General features: G+C 35.9%; 1 protein-coding gene across 4 annotated transcripts in view; it reads right to left on the minus strand.

Annotated features, from left to right (window-relative positions):
• The window catches only part of CNTN6 (contactin 6), a 305105-nt gene that overhangs the window by 239729 nt on the left and 41620 nt on the right, over positions 1–23756 (minus strand). For all 4 annotated transcript variants that reach the window (XM_073009923.1, XM_007985017.3, XM_007985018.3 and 1 more), the window contains exon 2: positions 7971–8107. In XM_073009923.1, coding sequence (XP_072866024.1) covers positions 7971–8025 — 55 coding nt within the window. In that variant the 5' untranslated portion in view covers positions 8026–8107. The remainder of the gene's footprint in view (positions 1–7970; positions 8108–23756) is intronic.

The following is a 23756-nucleotide window of genomic DNA, read 5'->3' on the forward strand; positions in this document are numbered from 1 at the left end:
ACAGCCACAAGTTTAAATATTTAAGTTATTTTTGACACAAAGTCAATGTGTATTTGCTACCCAGTAATACTGAAACAGCATTGGCTGTATGTTAAATGTGCTACTCCCTGAACAAACCACACTGAAGTTATACCTGCCTAGGTCAAGTGTGTCTAAGCAAACTGTATTAGTTTCAAAAATTAGGAATAGTTTTCTGCTTTCAGTATACAGTATAGTTTTTAAAAATTAAAAAAAATCCTAAGCCCAAAATATGTATTGTGATTCAAACATTTATGCCTAAAAGTAGATTCTAACAATAACCAGTTCAATTGCTAAAGGTGTTTGGGAATATCGATTTATCCCCAAGTAGCCTCGGGGTCTTATTTTGAGAGGTCAATAACGTGCTCATTTATTTTAAATATTTATTGAGTGTGTACTATGTGTCAGGCACTGTACTAGGCATCAGCGATGCAGCCACTTATATGACGCACAATATTTTTACCTACATAAAACTTATATTCCTTTAGGTATAGGCAGAAAGTGCAATAGTAAAATATGTATAAATAAGTTAATTTCAGATAGCGATGAGCTCATTGAAAACAGTAAAAATGGTTGACGATGGTGGCTAGGACCAATGGTGCGATAAGCGCCTACTTACCCAGACAAGGTCCTAAGGGAACGTCAGACTATGGAGGTGACTGAGTGGAGATGGGTATAACGGAAAGAGCCAGTCATAGAAAGATGTGAAGAGTGTTTCACACAACTGAACAGCACACGCCAAGACCCTAAGGAGAGAACAATCTTGATATTTCGAGGAGCGTAAGAAAAAAATGTGGCTCTAATGCAGTGAGCAAAGGGAAGTTAAGTAAAAGTAGAGACGAAAGAGGTAGGCAGAAGAAGACAGACTGTTTCGTGACTTGATGGAATGGCAAGGAGTTTGATTTTAAGCATCTGGAATTCTTTAAATTGGAGGAAGAAAAATGTTATCAATCCTGGGCCAGGCGCGGCGGCTTACGCCTGTAATTCCAGCACTTTGGGAGGCTGAGGCGGGCGGAACACCTGAGGTCGGGAGTTTGAGACCAGCCTGACCAACATGGAGAAACCCTGTCTCTACTAAAAATGCAAAATTAGACAGGCATGGTGGCGCATGCCTGTAATCCCAGCTACTCAGGAGGCTGAGGCAGGAGAATTGCTTGAACTCAATTGAGAGGCAGAGGTTGCAGTGAGCCGAGATTGTGCCACTGCACTCCAGCCTGGGCAACAAGAGCAAAACTCTGTCTCAAAAAAAAAAAAAGAAAAAAGAAAAATATTATGAATCCTTCCATGCTATTTTCAAGTCGTGGCATAGCTATTTTTGAGTACCCTTAAAGTGAAAACATGACCTGGTGTTACCACTTCCATAGAATACTTGACCCTCTTCTTCAAAGACTTCATGGTGAAAACACAATTACTCACATTCCATTCAACTAAGAGCCTACATTTCCTGCAGCGTGCCAGTCTGCATGCCAATCATTTCCTCCCAATGCTGACAAAACATAATTTTTTGCCTACATTGTTATCAGTCCTAACAAACAATTTCATTTAAGGTTTAAGAATCAATTACTTTGGAAGAAGGTTTGATAATCATATAACCACCTTTATCAGTAGGCACTGCATGAAAACGGTGTTTTCAGCATTTCTAAATTGGACCATTTCTATTAGAAATTGCAAAGATGTCACTTGGCTTAAAAATATAGCCCGGTGTTCCATTCCTAAAGGTGCTATTATGCTAACAATAAATCTGAACAAGACCGTAGGCAGAGTGTGGGTTGTGATGTACTCAATATTCATTCACACTCTGACCCAAAGGAATATGCATTATGTGCTTCTGGGATCCTTGAGCAAAGCAGGTTTATTACACCTGCCAATTTTCATGGATTTGCTGTGTGATACATCGTTGTCTTTGAAGAAATCTTGGTCATAGTGAATATTTTCATTCTTCTGGTTTTCTCTCTCAGGTAGTTCATTTGCTCTGGCTCTCAATTCAATAAAAGGCTATGTTTGAAATAGAGTGAAATTCAGGTAATCATAAATACTTTCCAATGTCCCTTTTTCCTAGGTGCCTGACTGAGTATTTAGAAAGAGGTAGACTTTCTCCCAGATTCCCTTTCAGGCTGTGTTATTTATAAAGCAGTAAGCTACGTAAAAATCCTGCCAGGATTTTTTCTTTCTTTACTGGTATCAGCCCTAAAAACAACTTTATCTTAGTGTTAAAAGTCGACTACTTTGGGAGAAGTTTTGAAAATAATATAACCACATTTGTCAGCAAACATTACATAAAAATGATGGCAGCAAAGACTTACTATAATTTTGAGTCTCAGTTTATTCTTCAAGAGTAATTAATATAGTAGGAGAAACTAGCTCATTAGGCCCTGTTGGCATAATACAATAATTAGAATGCCTCAAGGAGGGCTTTGATTCTACTCTGCCAATAAATGTGACTAGCTCTATGTTGACTTTTTTGAATTATTCCACTTCTTCATGACAAAACCAAGTCTCATACTGAATAACTGGTACTTCTTCAGAACTAACCAAATAGGTATTCAGTCCATAATTTCATAAAATACATATAAAAGTCCTTAACCCATGGCAAAACAAACACAAATGACAAAAAAGTGGTTATATTTATGAACCAAGTGAACGTTTTATACACTACCATTTAAATAGTAGTACTTAGTTAAAATAACAGTGTCAAGAGAGAATACATTAGGCAGAAATTCTTAAGACTCTATGAATACTGAATGTCAGGAAAATCACATTCCTTGTAACTAGTATTCTGCTATTATTTATTACGTTTGATCTATAATTGACACTCACTGACACTCTTCTTAAGGACTGCAGAGCTTCTAATCGTCCACACATTTAAAATTGTGCTGTCTCTAACCCTGGTTAACTCATAACAACAGATATGGCACATGATTCAACCTATTATCATCAAGTATTTATTAAACATTTTTAATAATTATCAAATTTTTAAAGATCGGAACTTAAATTTTTAAATCTGTCTAATATTTCTCAAATTTTACATAAGAACCATGGTAAGGTGAAAGATTTAATAAAATAGAATCATCTCGTGCATTCTGAGAATTTTTCACTGTGGGAAAATGTGACAGTTAATCACATCAGTTAATCTTGGGTTTCTTATACAAGTGACATTCTAGGGTCAACAAAATTTGACCCTATGTGGTTTTTCAGCTTCTACCCGTTACTGACATTATTTAGTATTTATTTAAAAATAAAATATTTCTGGGTCGGGTGTGGTGGCTCAAGCCTGTAATCCTTGCACTTTGGGAGGCCGAGGCAGGTGGATTGACTGAGCTCAGGAATTTGAGACCAGCCTGGGCAACACGGTGAAACTCCGTCTCTACTAAAACACAAAAAGTTAGCCCAGTGTGGTGGTGCATGCCTGTAATCTCAGCTACTCAGGAGGCTGAGGCAGGAGAATTATATGAATCCAGGAGGTGGAGGTTGCAGTGAGCCGATATGGCGCCACTGCACTCCAGCCTGGGCAATAAAGTGAGACTCCATCTCAAAAAATAAATAAGTAAGTAAGTAAATAAATAAATAAAATATTTCTTCATGAAAACAATCTGTGCATTGTCTACAAGGACAAAAACTAAACTTACAGTTATAAATTTTTCTCCATATATTAATTTGGTTATCCAAATTATCTCATTGATATATTTTTTCTACTCTAAGATATGTAAATTTGAGGCCGAAAATAAACGTTCTTAGTCTATATTAAACCTCTTGATATTTTTTTCCTTCCAGGAATTATTGTGCTTCTTATAATTCCTTTATTTGCTCTTTTCCTCATTTTCAGTAGTGAATAAGCATATATCCCAGTAGAGTTCTGTTACTAACTCAACCTCAAAACCAAATTTTCTAATCTGTATTAGTGAAGAACTTTTTTGTCACAAGGGGCAGAATCTCAACTGAAGTGGATTTACTTGCTGGTTTCCCTGTTTAGACTGTCAGGTCGAAGAGGGCAGGAACCATGGACCGATCATTAAAGGTCAACACCAAGCTCCTTGCCTGGCACATCATAGTTTATAATATATTTTGATATTTGTTGAAGTGAATGAAACTTTCTTTTATTCATTTAGCAAATACTTAGAATCCGTGTATTTGGGGATGGAGAAGCAGTAAAACATAAAGCAGATGAAATATCCCACCCTCACAGAGCTTCAAATAGGGCATGATTTAAAACTTTTAAAATGTTATTAAAATTCTACTTCTAGAAACTTATGACCATAACTTTAATACACACTGGCAACCATAAAGGAATGAACCAGACTAACCGTTCCCCAGAGGATATTATATGACTAAATTTATTCTACTATGATAACATAAATAGGACCAACAACATATAATAACTTTTGGTAATTAATTAATTCATTCATTTAACAAATATTTACTGAATCCCTACCAAGTGCCAGCAAGATATAGTCCCTGCCATCTGGAAGCTTAAAGCATAGTAAGGAAGAAACATAGGAATTTAGTTTCTTATGACTTCTATAAAAGTCACCACAAATGTTATGGCTTAAAACAGTACATATTTATTTTCTCAGAGTCTTGGAGGTCAGAAGTCCAAAATGGGATTCACAGGGCTGAAAACAAGGTACAGGCAGAGTCATGCCCCCTCCATAGATCGAGGGGAGAATCTCTTTCCCTGCCGTTCCCAGCATCTAGAGCTTCCTTCATCACACCCCGTGGCTCATGATCCCTTTCTCAGTCTTGAAGTCTAGCAGTGCAGCATCTTCACATCTCCCTCTGCTCTGCTGCCACATTGCCTCCCCTGTGTCAGGTCTAACTCTGCCTCCCTCTTACAATCTGGATAATCCAGGGCCATTAATCTCCCCATCTGAAGATCCTTAACTTCATCACACCTGCAAAATCCACTTTACTGTATCAGGTAGCACTCACAGGTTCCAGGTATTAGGACCTAGATATATTTGGGGCCATTATTTAGCCTGTCATGCATATCATTGAAACAGTTAAAAAGTATACAATTAGTAACTGTATTTCCTAATTAAATGTGCCTTGATTTTCTTCTAATATTTTAAAAATACTAAAATAGATCAATCAAACCTTTAAGTACTCAAAACTTTAAAAGTGTCCCAGAATCAATCATGTATGACTGTATGGATTAAGTTTCATTGTAAAGGCCTATGAGGCCAATGTCTATAAAGGCACTAGAAGTTGCAGTTAAGTTTTAGAAAATGAGAGGAGAGATTGTCAAAAAATTTTAAGTTTTAATTTAGAGTCTAGGGAGATTTAAAGTATCAACCTTTTAGAAAAATTACAATAATTAAAATAGCAAGGAAAAAGCAAGTAATTGTGAAAGATTTGCTGGTATTTCAGAATGAATAAAAAGTATATTTTGGAAAAACAAGATGTTATCACTATGCATAGTCATAGAACTCTATTATCAGACAATCTAATTTTCTAAACTAAAACAGTATCTGCCAATAGGGAGACACACCACGAAATCTCTAACAAAACAAACACATTTAAAGCAATGCTCTCTTGTGTATATCATTATCAACATCCTTACCTCTGGGGCAATGTTTAGCTTAGATTATCTTATTTAAGTAGCTATGGCTTTAAAAAATAGATCCAATCTGTTCTTTCACAAGGAAATTGTGCACCAAGGGTATATGATTATTTCACCCATTAGAATAAAGCAACAGGACATGTTGAATCACATCCAATTTGGATAAATAAAAGTTAATATAAGAGCTGGAGTATTTCTCAGATTTGATAAGTGTTCTGAGAATAATAATTTATTTCAATTTAACACGAAAGGTCTTTTAGAGATCCTATGCTAATTCAATATACATATTTAAAGGGCAAAATGTTAATGTTGAATTTTGACAGGAAGATGAAACTTAAGAGTAGGAATATAATTCTTATTCATACATGTATGATTTGGGGGCATCTTGATGACTTTTTCTGTCTTTTCTTAATCTATTATCAAAAAAAGAATAAATTATTTTTTAACCCCAAATCTTTGTTTTAGAGACTGAGAAGTGTCACCAATGAAAATACTGTAATCACTCTGAGTAAATATAACTATAGCACTTCTAGCTGTTAGCTTTGCTAGTGGTAAAACTGCTTTTATTTATGTGGTTTTCTGAATCTCCTGGTTGATTTCTGCATATGTTAGCATTCTCATTCCTTTTAAGATCAGCATATCTATTTCTCAGGATTGCTATAAAATATATGTCCTTTGCAATTACTGTGTTTCTGCCTTGTAAATTATTATGTTTATTTCTGCATGTCTCTCAATATATTACTGCTTTGTTATAAGTATGTGAAACTTCACTAGTACCTATCATCACATAGTCAGGGGGAAGAAGCATAGCATGGTAGAAGAGAGGCTTCTTTGATAATCCCATGATGTAATAAATGTCCATGCTCTGTAACAACTCATGTAGTTAGGCTCAACAATTAATCTTGACAATTAAGCTCAGTAATTATGAACTCTATGATTGTAACAGACTAGGGTTGATTGTTTACAAAAACAGCCACAATTATTGCCTTTATTATTTCTATGGCCTTTTTATGGTAAAATTTTGAAGCTTTTCTATCAAGAGATGTAGTATCATTCCACATCCATTGAAACTGGACTGGTCTTGTGACTTATAATTATCAAAATAATGTCACAGAAATGGCAATGTAGCAGTTCCAAGCCTTGGCATCAGGAAATGCTGCATCTTTCTGTCTTTTGTTTTCTTGAAACCCTGAGCAGTCACCATATAAAAGAACTCAGACTCATAGAGGGTAACATTTGGACCAGAGCCATGGCAGCACAGTTCTCTCAGTTAGGAATGTTCTAGAGTAGTCATGTCTCAGATGGCTCAGCTTATCAAAGATGCAGTGCACCCAGGCAAAACCAAAAGAAGACCCATTTGAGCCCATCCTAAATTGCCAACACACAGATTTATCAACTAAATATATGACTATTTGTTATTTTATTGCGCTCACATTTGGCATGGCTTGTTACAAAGCAAAAGTTAACTGATACACAGATATTAACATGTTTAAGATGAATATAAAAACATGTTCTTGTCTATTCTTTTGCAATAATTAAAAATAAAATATATCGGCCGGGCGCGGTGGCTCAAGCCTGTAATCCCAGCACTTTGGGAGGCCGAGACGGGCGGATCACGAGGTCAGGAGATCGAGACCATCCTGGCTAACACGGTGAAACCCCGTCTCTACTAAAAATACAAAAAACTAGCCGGGCGAGGTGGCGGGCGCCTGTAGTCCCAGCTACTCCGGAGGCTGAGGCAGGAGAATGGCGTAAACCCGGGAGGCGGAGCTTGCAGTGAGCTGAGATCCGGCCACTGCAGTCCAGCCCGGGCTACAGAGCAAGACTCCGTCGCAAAAAAAAAAAATAAATAAAAATAAAAATAAAATAATATAAAATAAAATATATCTAAGGTTATTTCTAGTCCTTAGGTAACATTTCATATCACCTTTTCTTCTAAATGAATGTAGCTTTGATTTTTTTGTCATATCAAATTCTAAACATGTGAGAAAATATGTGTTTTAATTATAATTTTTTTAAAGACTTCACTATAATGAAAATAAGAAAAATTATTCACTGTTTATTGGTGGTAAAAAATATTTAATTGCATTCTTTTATAAAAATGTCATACTACATTATCACATAATTAAATATTACATAATTACATTGTATAAAAATGTCATATTTGACAATCTATAAATGTAATAATGTTAGTTTCTGTTTAAAACTGGCATTTGATACATTTTTAAGGATTAAACTTTCCCTGTCTGAGTCATAGAGGTTACCTTCAAAACATTATCACTTAGTCGTTCAAATAACATACAAATTGTGCATTTTGAAAATTGCTTCACCCGTAGAAAGAAATACAATGCCAATATATTTATCAATCAAAACTCATAATAATAGAACACTTTACCTGCACAAGAGTTTATGAGTGGCAGCAGAATTACCAGTTTCCATAGCAACCTCATTTCCACTTTCTAAGGTCAAAAATTTCTCCCATACAATCAGATGGAAAAAAAAAGTCTATCTTCCAGTCAGTATCTCAAGAGTCTGAAAGAGACAAAATTGTCACGAAATGAGAAATGTACAAATATGAATATTTTAATAAGCATATATTTGCTGCATATTAATTCAATTTAGTATTAATATTATTATCCAAAATAAAGCAACCTACATGGATGCTTTCTACACATACATTTGTTCTGCAAACTCCAGTAATTTCAGCTCATATTTTCTTCATTTCAATTCACACCTCAAATATTAGAAAACATTATTTGTCCTAATATCACAAGAAATAAAATTAATATTGTGCTACAACATTTCTACAAGAAATCAATTTCTAGCAGTGTTATCTTTCAGGTATGACACATGCTTTTCCTAAGGGGTTGCATCATAATTTTCTCTAATTTATTTTGACATTTAAGCTACGTAGTGATAAATGAAATCAAGATAAAGTGTTAGTTTGGCCTTTAGCCCAAAAGAGAAGTCTAATAAGAGGTTCATAAAAGCGCCTAAACTCATAAAAACTTAGAATAAGCTCAGAATAAACTCATCTATGTCCATGCTCTGTAGCAACTCATGTAGGTAAGCTCAGCAACTAATCTTGACAATTAAGCTCAGTTATTATGAACTCTATGACTGTAAAAGAGTATGGTTGATTGTTTACAAAAACAGCCACTATTATTGCCTTTATTATTTCTATGAGTTTTTATGGTATAATTTTGCAGCTTTTCTATCAAGAGATGTAGTACGTTACATTTGATAAAACTATTATATGTCAAGTGATAAGAGCCTTTGGAAATTTTAACATAGTGGAAACATATTTTATTGAAATCTTAAATATTTTTTGGAAGTGTGTGGAGTTTAAGTGTGATGATAGGAAATAATAAAATTTTTATCAGTTCTCTGATGTATTTTTAAATTTTAAAAATCTTTCATTTCTTTGTGTCATGAGTTCCTTCATCTTAAACCAAAAACATTGATTATATTTAACATTTAAATAAAATTTAAATTAAATGCTTTCCAAATTTAATCAAAGGATAAAAATCACAGGAAAAAAAACAATATTGAGGGGTCAACATATATATTGAGTCAATGTTCTTTCTCAAATGTTCTCATATCTGACATCATCTTTCCAATCCTTTTGACACCACAACCTGCAACACCTTACATAAATTAGATCATATGCTATATCCATTGATTCATTTATTATATTTTCATAAACATTTATTTATTTATTTCCTTATATAATTACATTTTTTGCAAGACAATGGGCACTAAGGTGTTAATGGTGAACCTAAATTCCTTCATTTCTACCTTTGAGGTACTGCTGTCTTGTGGGAGACATTTAACGAAAACAGAAAACAAAAACAAAAAAAACCTTACACACACAGGTAAATATTTGTGTAGTAAATATGATAATGTTAAAGAAAAACGTAAGATGTATGAGATTTATAGGGTGGAGTTCAGTGAGCATTTTTTAGCTGAGGCTTGAAATATGAGTAACTCTTTGCCAGGCAAAGAGTATGTGTACATGGGGTGAAAAGTGAAGAGTTGTAGGGATTACAATAGATATGAAGGAAGGATGAGACTAGCTTCCTAAACAAAAGAGAGACAGTGTGCCCAGGTCCTATAGCAAGGCTTGAGTTGCATGTTCAAAGATGTGAGAAAGTCCGGTTTGATATTCAGAAGGACTGTGGCATGAGACAAGGTTGGAGAAAGGGAAAGAGGTTGAAACATACAAGACATTTAGGACATGTTAATGCGTATGAATGTTGTACTTTCAGATTATAATTGAGAATTTAAAGCAGAACAGAATCAAAATTTACGTTATATCTCTGGCCACCGTGGAGAATGAAAGAGATGGAGTAAAAAGTGGAATTATGCAGAGTAATTAAAGGCTACATTTATAGTACAAGAAAGGAATAATGAAGGTTTTAAACAGAGTAGTGGCTTTGAAGATTTTAAAAAAGAAATGGATCTCTGAATAGTCTTCCTGCCCTAAATCTCCTGTCCTTTCTACTCATTTAAACGTTACATCAAAATTTTCTTCCTAAAACAAAGATTGGTCCAATAATGCCTGTTTATTCAATGGAGAGTTTAATCACTTTCAATTTCACAAACATCCAAAGTCTTTGAAATGATATTCAAGACTATACACAATAGGTTTCTCATCTTCCTTTTCTCACGAGACTACTACTAAATACTTCCAATCTTGTGACAAAGATCTATTTCCTGTGCACGTGCATTATGTATTATCTCTATATAGATGCATTTAATTAATATATTAATTAATATAGAATTCCTCCTTACGGTCTGTATCTCTCTAAAAAATTGTACAATGGTAGCATGACCATAGATATTTGTTTTCACTGGACAGTTTCCATGTATCCAATTGTCATGGCAGAATTATCAATATTATCAATAGACTCTTTTTCTCAAAAAAGCCTCAGTTTATAACATAAATTACATGGTACACTTATTTAATGGATATTCATTATTTTTTTAACCAATAATTCTGTTTTCTTCTTGTGATAAAACGTCTGTGACTTTCTTTTGAGGAACCATCTCCCTATATACCATCAGACAATACAGTCAGGGAGTTATTGCCTCCACCTTCCAGCTGCAGGAATGAGCATATGACCAGGTCATTGTCAATCAGTAGTCTATTTCTTTGGCTACAATATTTTTTAAAGAATTCAGCATATTGCTTAATTGAAACCAATGGCAGTCGAAGCCAGGACCTTTGTCAATATTATTAGAAAAAGTGTGTAATCTCTCCATTAAGTAATCAAGAGATAATAAACCTGTTGATCTGGTATATCTCACAACCATTATCTTGATGAAAGTTTGCAGCCACAGCTAAAAACTTCCAATTCCCCTTCATGGACAGTTTGCTAAGGCTCTATGCCAAATATATCCCTTATTAGGCTTTAATAATCCTGGATTATAATACACATAGATCCAAATACCATAGATCCCCAAATCTCTAACACTCAGAAACAGTCCCTACTTCCTTGGGCTAGAAAATTATTTAAAATACCCATTCGTCCAGAGACCTGCAAAGCCTAGTCATCTCTATCCCATTTTCCATTTGCAAGCTACCTCCAACAGTCCCAACTTGCTGTAGTTCTGTTCCTCGGTACAATTTCTTTTGTGGCCTTTGACTAATTTAGAGCTGTAAGAAGCAGAGTTCTGCTTTTTCTATATCTGAGTGTTATTGTGATTTATTCCATCATCCAAGGAACCTATAATCATACCCCGTGTTGTAGAATCAAACATCTTACCTAACCCCTGGAATTCTAAGATATGTGAGCCAAGAAGACAAATTTTTGCCTAGTCCTGTTGGTATTTTGTTTTTGTCTCCTTCTGCCTAAGTAATCTGACAAGCCCCCCCCCCTCCGCCCGCCGCCACCTTTTTTTTTTATGAGATGGAGTTTCACTCTTGTTGTCCAGGCTGGAGTACAATGGCACGATCTTGGCTCACTGCAACCTCTGCCTTCTGAGAGCAAGTGATTCTCCTGCCTCAGTCTCCCGAGTAGCTGGGATTACATGTGCATGCCACTATGCCGGGCTACTTTTGTATTTTTAGTTGAAACAGGGTTTCACCATGTTGGCCAGGCTGATCTTGAACTCCTGACGTCCAGTGATCCATTCATCTTGGCCTCCCAAAGTGCTGGGATTATAGGCATGAGCCACAGCACCTGGCCCCCTTTATTGTTTATTCCAAATTTATATGAAGTTTCTCTTATAGATTCTAGAGCAGACTGACAAAATATATTTCTCCTAAGTCTTGCACTTATCAAAGACTCCATTATATTGCCAAGGTTTTTGTACTTTACCTTGATGATAAACACCATGTGTAACACTTACTCATAATACTCGGCGTGGTGCCTAATGCAGAGCTCATAGCTACTCAGTAAGCATGAGCTAGGTTTGTATTTGACAGCTGAACAACCTAGTATTACGGAGAAAAAGGCTATACTGGGAATCTAGAGATTTTGCTTCTACTATCGTCTCTTTCTCTTAACCAGCTGAGTAACATTGAGTGATTCATGTACAATCACAGTCATTGTCAGTTTCCTCCTTTGAAAATTGAAGGGTTTGACCTAGAAGTCACCTTCAAGTTTCTTCCAGCTCTAATATTCTAAGATGATTTGATTCCATCCAGTGTATAATTCATAGCAAATGTTGCCCTTTATCATCTGATTGCTTATCAGCATACTATAATGAGGGCAAAGCCCAAAAGATGTTTTATTTGGCATTCCTCTATAATGCTAGCCTGAATAGCTAATACTTACGCATCGGTTGCCATTTGTAAAAGTTTCATTCGTAAAAGTTTAAATGCCTAAGGAAGGAGAATACTCTGGCTCAATGACAACAATGCAGATAAGAAAAGTGTAGTTATTTACTCACAGCAGAATAGAGTAGAAATATTCAGTGAGGGAAATTTATGCTAGTCACTGACATGCAAAATAGCCACAGGAATTAATTCTAGGTTCCTGGAATCCTACAGGTCACTTGAGGCAAAATGGACTAATAAAGGAAAATCAGTATATAAGTCTAACGTAAAGAAACTTCTAGAACTTAAAAAGAGTCTCAAAAATGTATTACCAGCATTTTGTTTTAGATGAGGTCTTTTAAATGATAATTTGGCCCAGAGTAGTGAGTATCTTGGTTCATAAACTAACTTCTGAGAATATTGTTCTGTTACTAATGGATAAAATTTGTCCCCCAAGACCACGTGTATTTACTTTTTCTTGCATGAAATTTTTCAGTACAAAATTAACAATTTCAAACACTTCAAGAAAAGAGTATGTACGGGTCCATAATCCCTTTTCTTGCGATTAAAAAAAAATCTTTGAAACTTGAAAATTACATGTAAACTTGGTGGCAAAATTTATTTGGTGGCAGAGAATTGTCCCCAGACAATACACACCAAGCAATGTGTGGTTGCTTAGATCTTTTCACTCAACTTATTATAAATATTTATGTATTTTTCTGCTGAAACAAAGATGTTGGTTGATGATAAGTGTATTGCTCATTGGGCATATACATACGTACATATACACACACACACACACAAATTTATATGTATCTTTAATGTACATATCTATCTATAATATGTATATACATGCACATAAAAATACATATAAATTTGTACACACATATCTGTAAGTATATAGAAATGCATATAAATTGTACACATAAATTTATAAATATATAGAAACACATAAAAATTTGTACCACATTGCCTTTCTAAAGGCTAAAACAAGGGTCAGCAAACCATAGCCTGTTGACCAAATCTGGCCCTTTGCCTTTTTTTGGTAAATAAAATTTCACTGCAACCCAACATGCCCATTTATTGATGTACTGTCTATAGCTGTTTTTGTGCTACAAAGGCAGGGCTGAACAGTTGCTCCAGAGACCACATGTCTTGCAAAGCTGAAAATATTTATTATCTGACCCTTTCTGGCTTTCATGCTTCTGGAATTTCTTTTGCTGATCTCTCATTTAATGAATTCTAAACCCTAAAACACATTTGGCTGTGAAGATTTCTGTTAAAGGATTATCCAACTGCATTTCTCTAACTCATTGTATACATACTCAACAAGAATACCATGTATTTAGTAGAAAAAGATGCAATCCTGTATTTTGAAGTAGCTTCAGACTGTGAGCCCTGTCTTTATATGACCTCTTCTCACCATGTTTCCCTGACTTGCTTCTGATCCCTGAAGGCAGATGAAAGAACTCAGAAATTATTGCTGTGACAGTGAGGTTATACGCAGTGCTAATTATACTTAAACCAGACAACATTAAGACTTTCTTTGTTTGGTTTAGAATAATCTTTTTTTTTTTTTTTTTTTGGAATGGAAAAGTGTCACTCACTCTATTTCCTGGCTCTAAAACCATTCATTAGTCTATAAATGTGCACAATTGCCAGGAAACCAGGAATAAATGCAGATGTCAAATAATGGCTGGACCTCAGGCATCAGGAGAATTCTGGAAGGTGGCGGCCATGTTAAACTTTGGTTTGTCCAGCAGACTTGAAAGACAATGAAAGTCAACCTAAACAGAGATGGTATCTATGTTATTCTCTCATTTATCTTTTACAGAGGAGTTTTCCAGCTTTTTTTTTTTTTTTTTTTTTCAGTGAGAACTAGGTTCAATTTCTTGAATAAAAAGACGGGGTAGATGTGCACTCATAGCTCTGAAATAAGCTTCTGAAAGATGCTCATGAAGGATTGGTACTTCTCAATCTAACTTAGAAGCTACAGAGAATGTCTAAAATAATTTAAGACATCTCTATGGTGGAGGAAAATAGGAAATTATTCTTGTCCAATTCTCTCAACATTGTGCTTTTTAATTTCTATAAATACATCTAGGCAACACCGACTTGGACGCTGGAGAATTATGGGCATTAATACATACTGTTTATGGAAATCCTCAGGTCAATTACAAATTATACCTTTTTCTTACCTCTTTTGCAGTACATGAAATGATTTTCTCACATTGGCAGCAGGAAAAGTAGAAACTACTACTGAAAGGCTTTGGTTATTGGTGTAAGTGCAGGCCAGTAGAATGGTCAATGGAGGAATATTAAAATATTGGGCAGCTTCTCTCTCTAATTGTCTTACTGGTGTTGCTTTAGTTTATCAGGAAATCATTGTTGCAAGTGCATGACTCCTAATGGGCTTCATTCTCCCCTTATTTACAGCAACGTTGTTTTAACACTAAAGGATTTCATAGTAAAGTTCAAGATCAATTTTCAGTTGTCATGTTCATCATTAAAACAAATATGTGCAGTACTAATTGCCCTTTTGTTTTTAATTGACCAGTTAATTAACTAAACCAGATAAATTAAAAATCTCAAATTCACTTTCTTCAGGTAGCTCCACAGTTTTATTTCAGTGTGATAAAAATCCATGGCCAGAAGGAAGAGAAGATTTTTAATAATTTTTATAACAGATTTCCAACTTTAGCATTCATGAAGTTATTTACTATCAAGCTAAATCAATAATAAATTAAAAAGTGAACTATTTGTGATCTGAGAAAAATATAGTATAGACTAGGAAAACCCACCACCATTAAGTCAGGCAAAGTAGCAAGATAAATTGTGCCATCAAATTCTTTGTTTTCAGAATATAATGCTATCACTTATGATAATTGTTATGCCAAGCTCTCAAAATAGGCAGTCATAATAGATGATAGATTAGTAGAAAGATACAACACAGTGTGTTAATGTGATCATAGAAGAAGCAGTACTACTTTTCTTAGAGGAGCCATGACTACATGTTAAGTTGTTAACAGCATGAAATAAATGCAAATAAGTTTGTTATGGAAATAGTCAGAATAATTTCTACAATTTTTTTTAATCAGAGAAACTAAGCTGTAGATCTTAACTCAGTCATCAAGAGAGTCTCTCTCATATGCCTTTTGCTTGAGGCCGTAGAGTCTTGCTGAAAGATACTAGTGTGAAGAAATTAGTTTTAAGACTGCTGAAAAATTATACTTTCAATGAATTTCAGAATTGAAAGAAACTATATGGATAATAGAGGTCAGCTTTCTACTTTCATACCTGAGGAAACCAAGGCCTAGAGGAGATAAGTAGTTGTCATTATTTACATAAATAGGTGTTAATTAACTAAATATAGTTTAGTTCGTGACCTAGAATGAGACCTGGGACTTGAAGGCAGATCCCTGATTGAAGGTCCCTTCTACTATGTGACCTCTTGATCTGGGACACCGTACACATCACCAAAGCATAGCTCCAGCCTCTGTGTGCACCTGTTTTTCCATCTGCAATGTGCACGTAATTATATCTTATAGAAATGCTCTTTGTATTTATATTAATCAGAATATGAGAATGTGGATGAGTGATGCTGCTATAGCTTTGAGGATTTGTAGTGTTGACTTTCCATTCCTAAAAAGGAGACAAGAAATACTTATTCACTGGGCAAATCTGAGTTTGCTAGACTTTCCATAGTCAGGGAGAATACAACTTGGCATAGTTGTAATACTTTCTCAGAAGGAGAAGTAAGTGGATGATATTGTTAATACAAACTAGAAATGGCCTGTGAAGAAATTCATACTTCTATATTTGAGTCCTCGTGGACCAACAGTAACCTAACTTAATAGGTAGATGAGATTGAAAACCTATCTTAGGAATATGTGCCTATAACAATAGCTGAACCTTGGCCAATCCCAGCAGCCATGCTTCCACCAGTCATACACTGCTGAGTGTTCAAACTGTGCTCAAATAAGGCAAATGCCAGTCTGTAACCAATCCAGCTGTTTCTGTACCTCACTTCCGATTTTTGTATGTCACTTCCCTTCCATTGTCTACAAATTTGTTTTGATGACGAAGTATCCCTGGCGTCTCTCCAAATCTGCTGGGATTCTGGGGGTTGCCTCAGAATCAGGGGTTGCCCGATTTTTGAATTGTTCATTACTCAATTAAAGTCCTTTAAATGTAATTCAGCTGAAGTTTTTTGTTTTGTTTTTTTTTTTTTGTAACAATATTTTTAGGGCTTCATGATCTGGGTTAAGTGATTTTAAGGTTGTTCTTGCAAGATGAGGAGCTGGTTAGATGTTGGTAGAGATTAGGGCATAATAGCTTTAATTTGGTGAGTACAAGAAGGTCAGGCTCTTGATACAGATGGTGATGTTGGTCTTGAAAAGTAAGTTTTATCCTCTAGAAGCAAGAATTTCCTGAAGCAAGTAGCTAAATTATTTTTGCTTTCAGTGTCATTTGGTACAGGGAGAGGAAATCATGCTAGTTTCAGCTCTCAGCAATGAATTCAATAATAGAATGCAGGGACTACTTACTAACTACTAAAGCAGAGACTGGGAAATCTTTTCTGTAAAAGACTATAAAGGACTAGACAGCAAATACATCCAGCCCTGTCGCTGTTGCACTGTTGACACTGCTAAACTGTACTATTAGAATGCAAAACTAGTCTTACTCAAGACATAAACAAATGGAGATGGCATTTTTTGAAACAAACACTTTATTTACAAAAAACAGGTGAAGAATAATTAATTCATGGCCATTGTTTTCCAACCCCTGGGCTAAAAGTTGGCCTAGAGAGAAGTTTCTAGTGGTAAGTTCTCAGCCCAATCCTATTGAATAGTTGATTAACCTAAGAATCACAGAAAGCTAGAAGAGATAGTGAGTGTATCAGATAGCAGAAATCAGAAATATCTGGAATGAAAATAATGAAGTAGATGCATACATACAAATAAATATATAATTATATAGATATAGAATACATATACTTAAGTAAAATGGCAAGCAGCAGATTTTCTTTTCAGTGTTTTTGCTTCCTATTTTCCAACTTTTTAAAAAAAACTAAATAAAACAATAATATAGCAAGATCCTATTAAAACAGGAATGTGTGCAAAGTACTTTCTAAAATTTTGTTTTGGGGGAAATGTAAATAGACTTATCTGCAAGCAATATTAGAGCAGTAGAGGAAAGATCCCTTTTTGAATGTATTTAAGAAAAAGTGGTCACACTACAGAAAATATTTCTTTCTCTTCTGTTTTGCTGCAGTTGTCAAATTAAAGAAAAGCAAATGAAACAGATCAGTATCAGCCAAAACAGTAAATAAAGATGTTATTTTAATAAGAATATGTACTAAGTAATATATTTAAATTTTAAAAATGACCTGCTTAAATATATTGAGTAGGAGTAGAGGGAGTTAAAGTGGCTTTGCTTCAATTCACGTTTGAAAAAAAAAAAGCAGATAAGAAAATTCTATAGTGTGAAGTTGGACCAATATTCAGTGTTTGCTTATCTTGTTACACAGTTGCTAAAAATCTGGCATTACTCAGGTTGCATTAATAAAAGCATGGTGGCCAAAACCAGGGAGGTGCTAGTTCCATCCTGACCTGCACTTGTGTAACTACACAGAGGGATTGTGTTCCCTTCTGAGCATCATGGTTTAAGAGGAACTTTGACAAATTGAAATACTCTCCTGGGGAGCAGTGCAAGGATGATGAAGTGGCTGAGAGCCATGACTTATGAGGGTCAGTGAAAAGAAATGAGTATGTTTAGCCTGGGGAAGAGAGGATTTAGCAGGCAGAGGAGAGCCATCTTCAAATATTTGAAGGGCTGTCTTGTGGAAGAAAGATTAAACTTATTATTTGTGTCTCAGGAGAGCAAAACTGGGACCAAATAGTGGACATTTCAGGGCAGCAAATTTCAGCTTAATATCAGCCCTGAGCATTTTAACAAGTAGAATTGTTTAGCCAGTGGTTAAGTGCACTGGCTTTGAAACCTAAACAGTCTGGAATTCCATTCTTAAAATCTACCAGACACTTAATAGCTCTGTGACTTTAGAAGAGGTAAACTGGTTTTCTAAGCCTGGATTACATGATAATTACAATGGAAAAAGTAGCATCTACCTCATGGGTTCATAAGAGAATTCAATGAGTTTGTACATACAAAGTGCAATGTTTTTTTCCATGAGATGCATAGTGCTCTATGACTAGGAGTAGATAAGTGACACCTTTTTTAGTATATTATAAATAATATTTCTGATCAAGTAGAAGTTCAACTAGATGACCTCTGAAACACTTCTAAACTTGCAGCTCTTTATTACTATATAAGAACAGGATGCTAAAAACCCTCTGATCCAGGGGTCATCAACTGGTACTCTAACAGGTTCTTAAAAAGAGTGTTTAAAAATTGGAAAATTACATATAAAAATAAACATTGACTTCTCATTAAATATCTGAAAATTTGGTATCACTAGTCCATATTTCCATGCAGTAAAAATACAACAAAAAGGCATTAACAACCACAAATACCAGGAGTGACTGGCCCTTTAACACAAGTGTTTGCCATAGTTTGGGGGACACCCCCTATTGTCTCACACCTAGTCCCTTCACTCTCTCATATTACCTGCCCAGTCTTGGAAGGCATTGTTTATAGCATCTCTGCACTATACCAGGTAAGCAAGATAGCTGGAAGCAGAGTCGTTTAAGACTGTGTGACAGGATAGAAAAATAGGAGGAGGAAGAGACAGAATGGGATGCCAGGAGGTAGGCTGAAATGGAAAATAATGAGAATAATAGTAATAATAGAATTTATCAAATACTGAACAGAAGGGAGATTCTATGCCAGGCGTTGCATGCACTGCCTCATTTCATCTTCATGGCAGTCAAATAAGGGGTATACAATTATTGCTTTCATTTTACAGGTGAAGAGACTGAAACTGGGAGGAACTAAGTAACTGGACAAAGTGCACACAGCTAATAAGTGGCAGAAAAATCCCTCATTTGACCAGTATCATCATAATTCTAAATCCATATTTTTCATCACAATGGCCAGTCTTACAGACTTTACAATTTTGCTCAAAGCTTACTCTGGGAGATTTTGCTCAAATCTGAACGTTGAAAAGGAAACATTTCTACTTATTAGAGGTGCAAATTGAGGCCTCCCACGCTGAGTTGTTATAAAGCTGGATGGCACTGGGTAAGGGTTCCTACAGTGTGTTTATGGGGCTTAAAAAAAGTACCATGCAGCTAAATAATATGCAAAATTCAAGGTTAAATAAGGTGAAACAGTTTCTTTCCTGCAGGATTTCTGTATCTCTCCAGTGCCAATGTACATTACGGAACTTGAAGACAGGGGTATAGCCTGCACTGTTTCCCAAACTTCCATGATCATGGCGTTCAGTTTTCTGTAGTACTTTTCCAACAGTGAACGCTTCCCAGAACACGCTTTGGGAAAGTCTAATCAAGGGGAAAGAGGCATGGACAATAATTACAGAGGTCTCAGAATCCTAACTGTGTCAGTAGCTAACAATGTAGTTTGTGTAAGTCTTAGAACTTCTGTTCTTGGGTTGCCCACTGTAAATATTGTGACAATACTACCTACCACACAGACTGCTCCTAATTTTTTTAGGGTCAATTAATAAAGGATGTAATAGAACTCTCTAAATTTCAAGGAGCCCAAGATATCGGTAAGAGATTAACTTACTAAATTTTCTCTGTTTTGTAAAAGTGGTCAGGAAAATTGGGTGAATTTTAACTGCTTTCATGCCCATCAGTGACTCTCTGACCACCCAAGATGGCATAACTTCTTCTATTTTGAGACAGAGTCTCGCTCTGTCGCCCAGGCTGGAGAGCAGTGGCGCAATGGCGGCTCACTGCAACCTCCGCCACCCAGGTTCAAGCGATTTTCCTGCCTTGGCCTCCCGAGTAGCTGGGATTACCGGCGTTCACTACCATGCCCAGCTAATTTTTGTATTTTTAGTAGAGATGGGGTTTCACCGTGTTGGACAGACTGATCTTGAACTCCTGACCTCAGGTGATCCACCCACCTCGGCCTCCCAAAGTGCTGAGATTATAGGTGTGAGCCACTGCACCTGGCCTCATAACTTCTTTTTAATAATGCAGAGAAATGTGAATTTTCTGACCTACCTAGAAAAGAATTATTGAAACTAATATATATAATACATATACATGTAGTGTATATACAGTGTATTCATATGTGTGTGTGTGTGTGTATATATATAGCACAATAAATCCACTAAAACCGTGCAGTTCTGAGCTCTCTCCTGAGAAAGAATGCACTTTCTTCCAAGTGTATCCATTAGGAGAAGGAAAGGGGAAATAATCACAGAGCACTGACAGCAGGATGTACACTGATTCCATTCTGTTCCTGTTGGTTAAGGTTCATGGTCCCCAGCCCCTGGACAATTGGACCTTTTGCCTTCTCTTCCATCAACCCATCCCCTGATATGTGCTCCCATTGGCAATCCTGACCTCACAGAAATAGGAGTTGCCTTGGGAGGAAAATGTGGTTGCCTGTCAACAGTGATGCTGCAAAACTCTGGGAAATTTCTCTGCAATAGAGAGGTAAGAATTTTGAAATAATAAAAATAAAAAAAGAGTGAGAAATAGCGTAACTCATTTGGGAACAGGGAATGCTATTTCATCTCAGTATCTTAGGTGCCCTGGCTTTTAGAAATTGCAGAAACTTAAATCAGGCATTACTTTGTTGAGGGTGGGTTATTTTTGCAAATTATATGACTGCTGAGCAGAAATACTTTGTGGTATGGGGCCTGGGGGTCCAACCTCATTCCTCAGCCCTTTGCAAATTGTATCCAAAGGAGATACAATTTGCAGGCAAAGAAATTCACCCACTGACCTCATGATACATTTCTCCAAGGGCAGGGGATTAAAATATTATCTAAGATTTTTCAACACTGCTTGTGTGCTTCCTGCATTCTTACTAACAGCAGACATTGCCACCTTCTAACATCTGGAATTCATGTTTATATAAATAGTACCCTGCTTTTGTAAACTGATTTATAATGTGAAAGATGCTTTCTTAAATAAATTGTCTCATTTGATTTTTTAAACTACCCAAAAAAAAAAAAAAAAAAACAACCTGAGGTTCAGGGAGATTAACTCACTTTCCTATAACCACAGAGGATAAATTCTTCATATTCTTTTAAAGGCATTGTTTTACATTTTGTACCCTCTAAATGTAGGTGACTTGGGACAAAACTATGATCTTAATTTGTATCCACGTCTAGGCAAGAGTATCATGGGCTATAGCAGTGTGGAGGGGATTATGTCAGGATGCTAAAATCACACTTACAGGGAAGAAAAAGTACCTTCTGCAGAGCTTCCCCAAGGGCTTAGGTTAACTAGCTCAGTGGAAAGAACACTGGGCCAGGAATTCAAAGGACTCTGTGACAGTCCTACTACTTATCATCAGCAACATTAGTTGAGTAAATGGAGCAACAACTCTGGTCTCAGATTTCCAAATTGAGATGGGAGAGCAGGCAACTCAATAAAGACAAGTGTAAAAGTCGAGACGCTGTGGTCAAAAGGAGGAGGCCGACTTCCAAGTGATATAACACTACTTCAAGTAATGGACCAAAAGCACATCAATGTTATACGGTCAATCTGGGCCTTGTACCCAGATCTTTTGACTTCACAATAAGTGGTCTTTTCATATTATTTACAGGAAGCACAGTATTATTGTTAGCTACCTGGATATATGTATTTGGAATTCGTCTGAAAAAAAAATTAATTGGCCTACAGCACAGGAGGCAGATTGATTGTGAAGGTACTTTTGAGAAAACATCCAGGAAGGGAAGGGCTGTAGTGAGATCCACAGCAGGGTGTTGCTCTAGACACTGCCTTTGCTTCAGTCTTGATGGCGACCAGTCAGATTTAGAGGATTCAAGGAAGGAAAGAAAAACATGAGAATACATGTTTCCCTAACAGTCATCCTTTTTCCCTGCATGATGTAATCAGAAGTCCCAATTCTAGAGCATAGCTACCAACATAATCTAGGAGTTTATTTTGCTTGGCCCTGAGCTCACATATCCAAGACAGCATGGACTTTGTCAGTCTCCCCCTGTCTGTAGGAAAATGGAAAAGAAAATAAAGTCACTGACCGGCTCCATGAGTTCCCCAAGAGAGGGCAGTCACAGCTGAGTCCATGCTATATAGCCAGGCTGCCAGTGTTTAAATCTGGCCTGTGCCTCTCACTAGGTGAAAGATTTGTGTGGGTTACTTAACTCTTCTGTGCCTTAGTTTCCTCATCAGTAAAATGGGGCTAATAATGGTAGCTACTTTTCACATTTAAGGCAAAGATAAGTTTATTCATGTAAACTGCTTAGAACAATATTTTATAGGCAGTCTGCACTCAATACCTACTAGCTGCTATTATTATTATTACTACAAAAGTAAGTTCAAAACAACCAAATTGAAAAGATCAGGTTATTTGAAGAATGTCTCATCTTTGTTTATGTTGGTCCCTCTCCTTGGAATTCTCTAATTTTATCATTGTCAAGATTCAATGACCTTATTCTACGAAAATTTTCATTAAACCTTCATTTAAAAGTACTTCCACTTTCCTTTCAACTTCTAATTGATTTATCTTTAATAAATGAATAAATAAAATATTTGTGGCATGTCTCCTTTTACGACATATGGCTTGGTGTATTTTTCAGGATCTTGTGTATGTGTCCTTATATATGTGATGCATTAAATAATATTCATTCAGTGAATGAGTGGGTGATTGGATGCTACTTACGAGTGCCTTAAATGTATTTCAGGGATATTATAGAAAAAGCCTCTCAGAAGCAATAATAATTTTGATTTATTGTTCTTCTTGTTATCTTGATAGAATTCAGTACAGTCTCCTTGAAAACAGATACATATGACTTTTTTAAATAAGGGGAATGAAGAAAACCAAGCAGGTTTAAGCTGAACTGTCAAGTGACTGTTATTCAAACACTCTAGAAGAGGGAAAGAAGTGAAATTCTTTCTGCAGTAAAGTGACCCCCAGCAAGGATGATATCATCCACCTACATCTTCACTTTTTTTTTTTTTTTTTTTTTTTAAGACAGAGTTTCTCTGTGGTATCCACGCTGAAGTGCAGTAGTGGGATCACAGCTCACTCTAACCTTGAAATCCCGGGTTCAAATGATCCTCCTGCCCCAAACAGGGTCTCGCTATGTTGCCCAGGCTGTTCTCAAACTCCTTGTCTCAAATGATTCTCCTGCCTCAGCTTCTCAAAGAGCTGGGATCGCAGGATTGAACCACCATATCCAGCCCACATTTCAAAAAACATATAGCTCTGGTGTGTCATCAATGAGACAACTGATTTTTATGACACTAGAGTAGGCACATCTCTAGAAAGAAAAAATATTTTGTAATCTGTATG

The sequence above is a fragment of the Chlorocebus sabaeus genome, chromosome 22 (assembly GCF_047675955.1).
Source record: "Chlorocebus sabaeus isolate Y175 chromosome 22, mChlSab1.0.hap1, whole genome shotgun sequence".
NCBI lineage: Eukaryota > Metazoa > Chordata > Mammalia > Primates > Cercopithecidae > Chlorocebus > Chlorocebus sabaeus.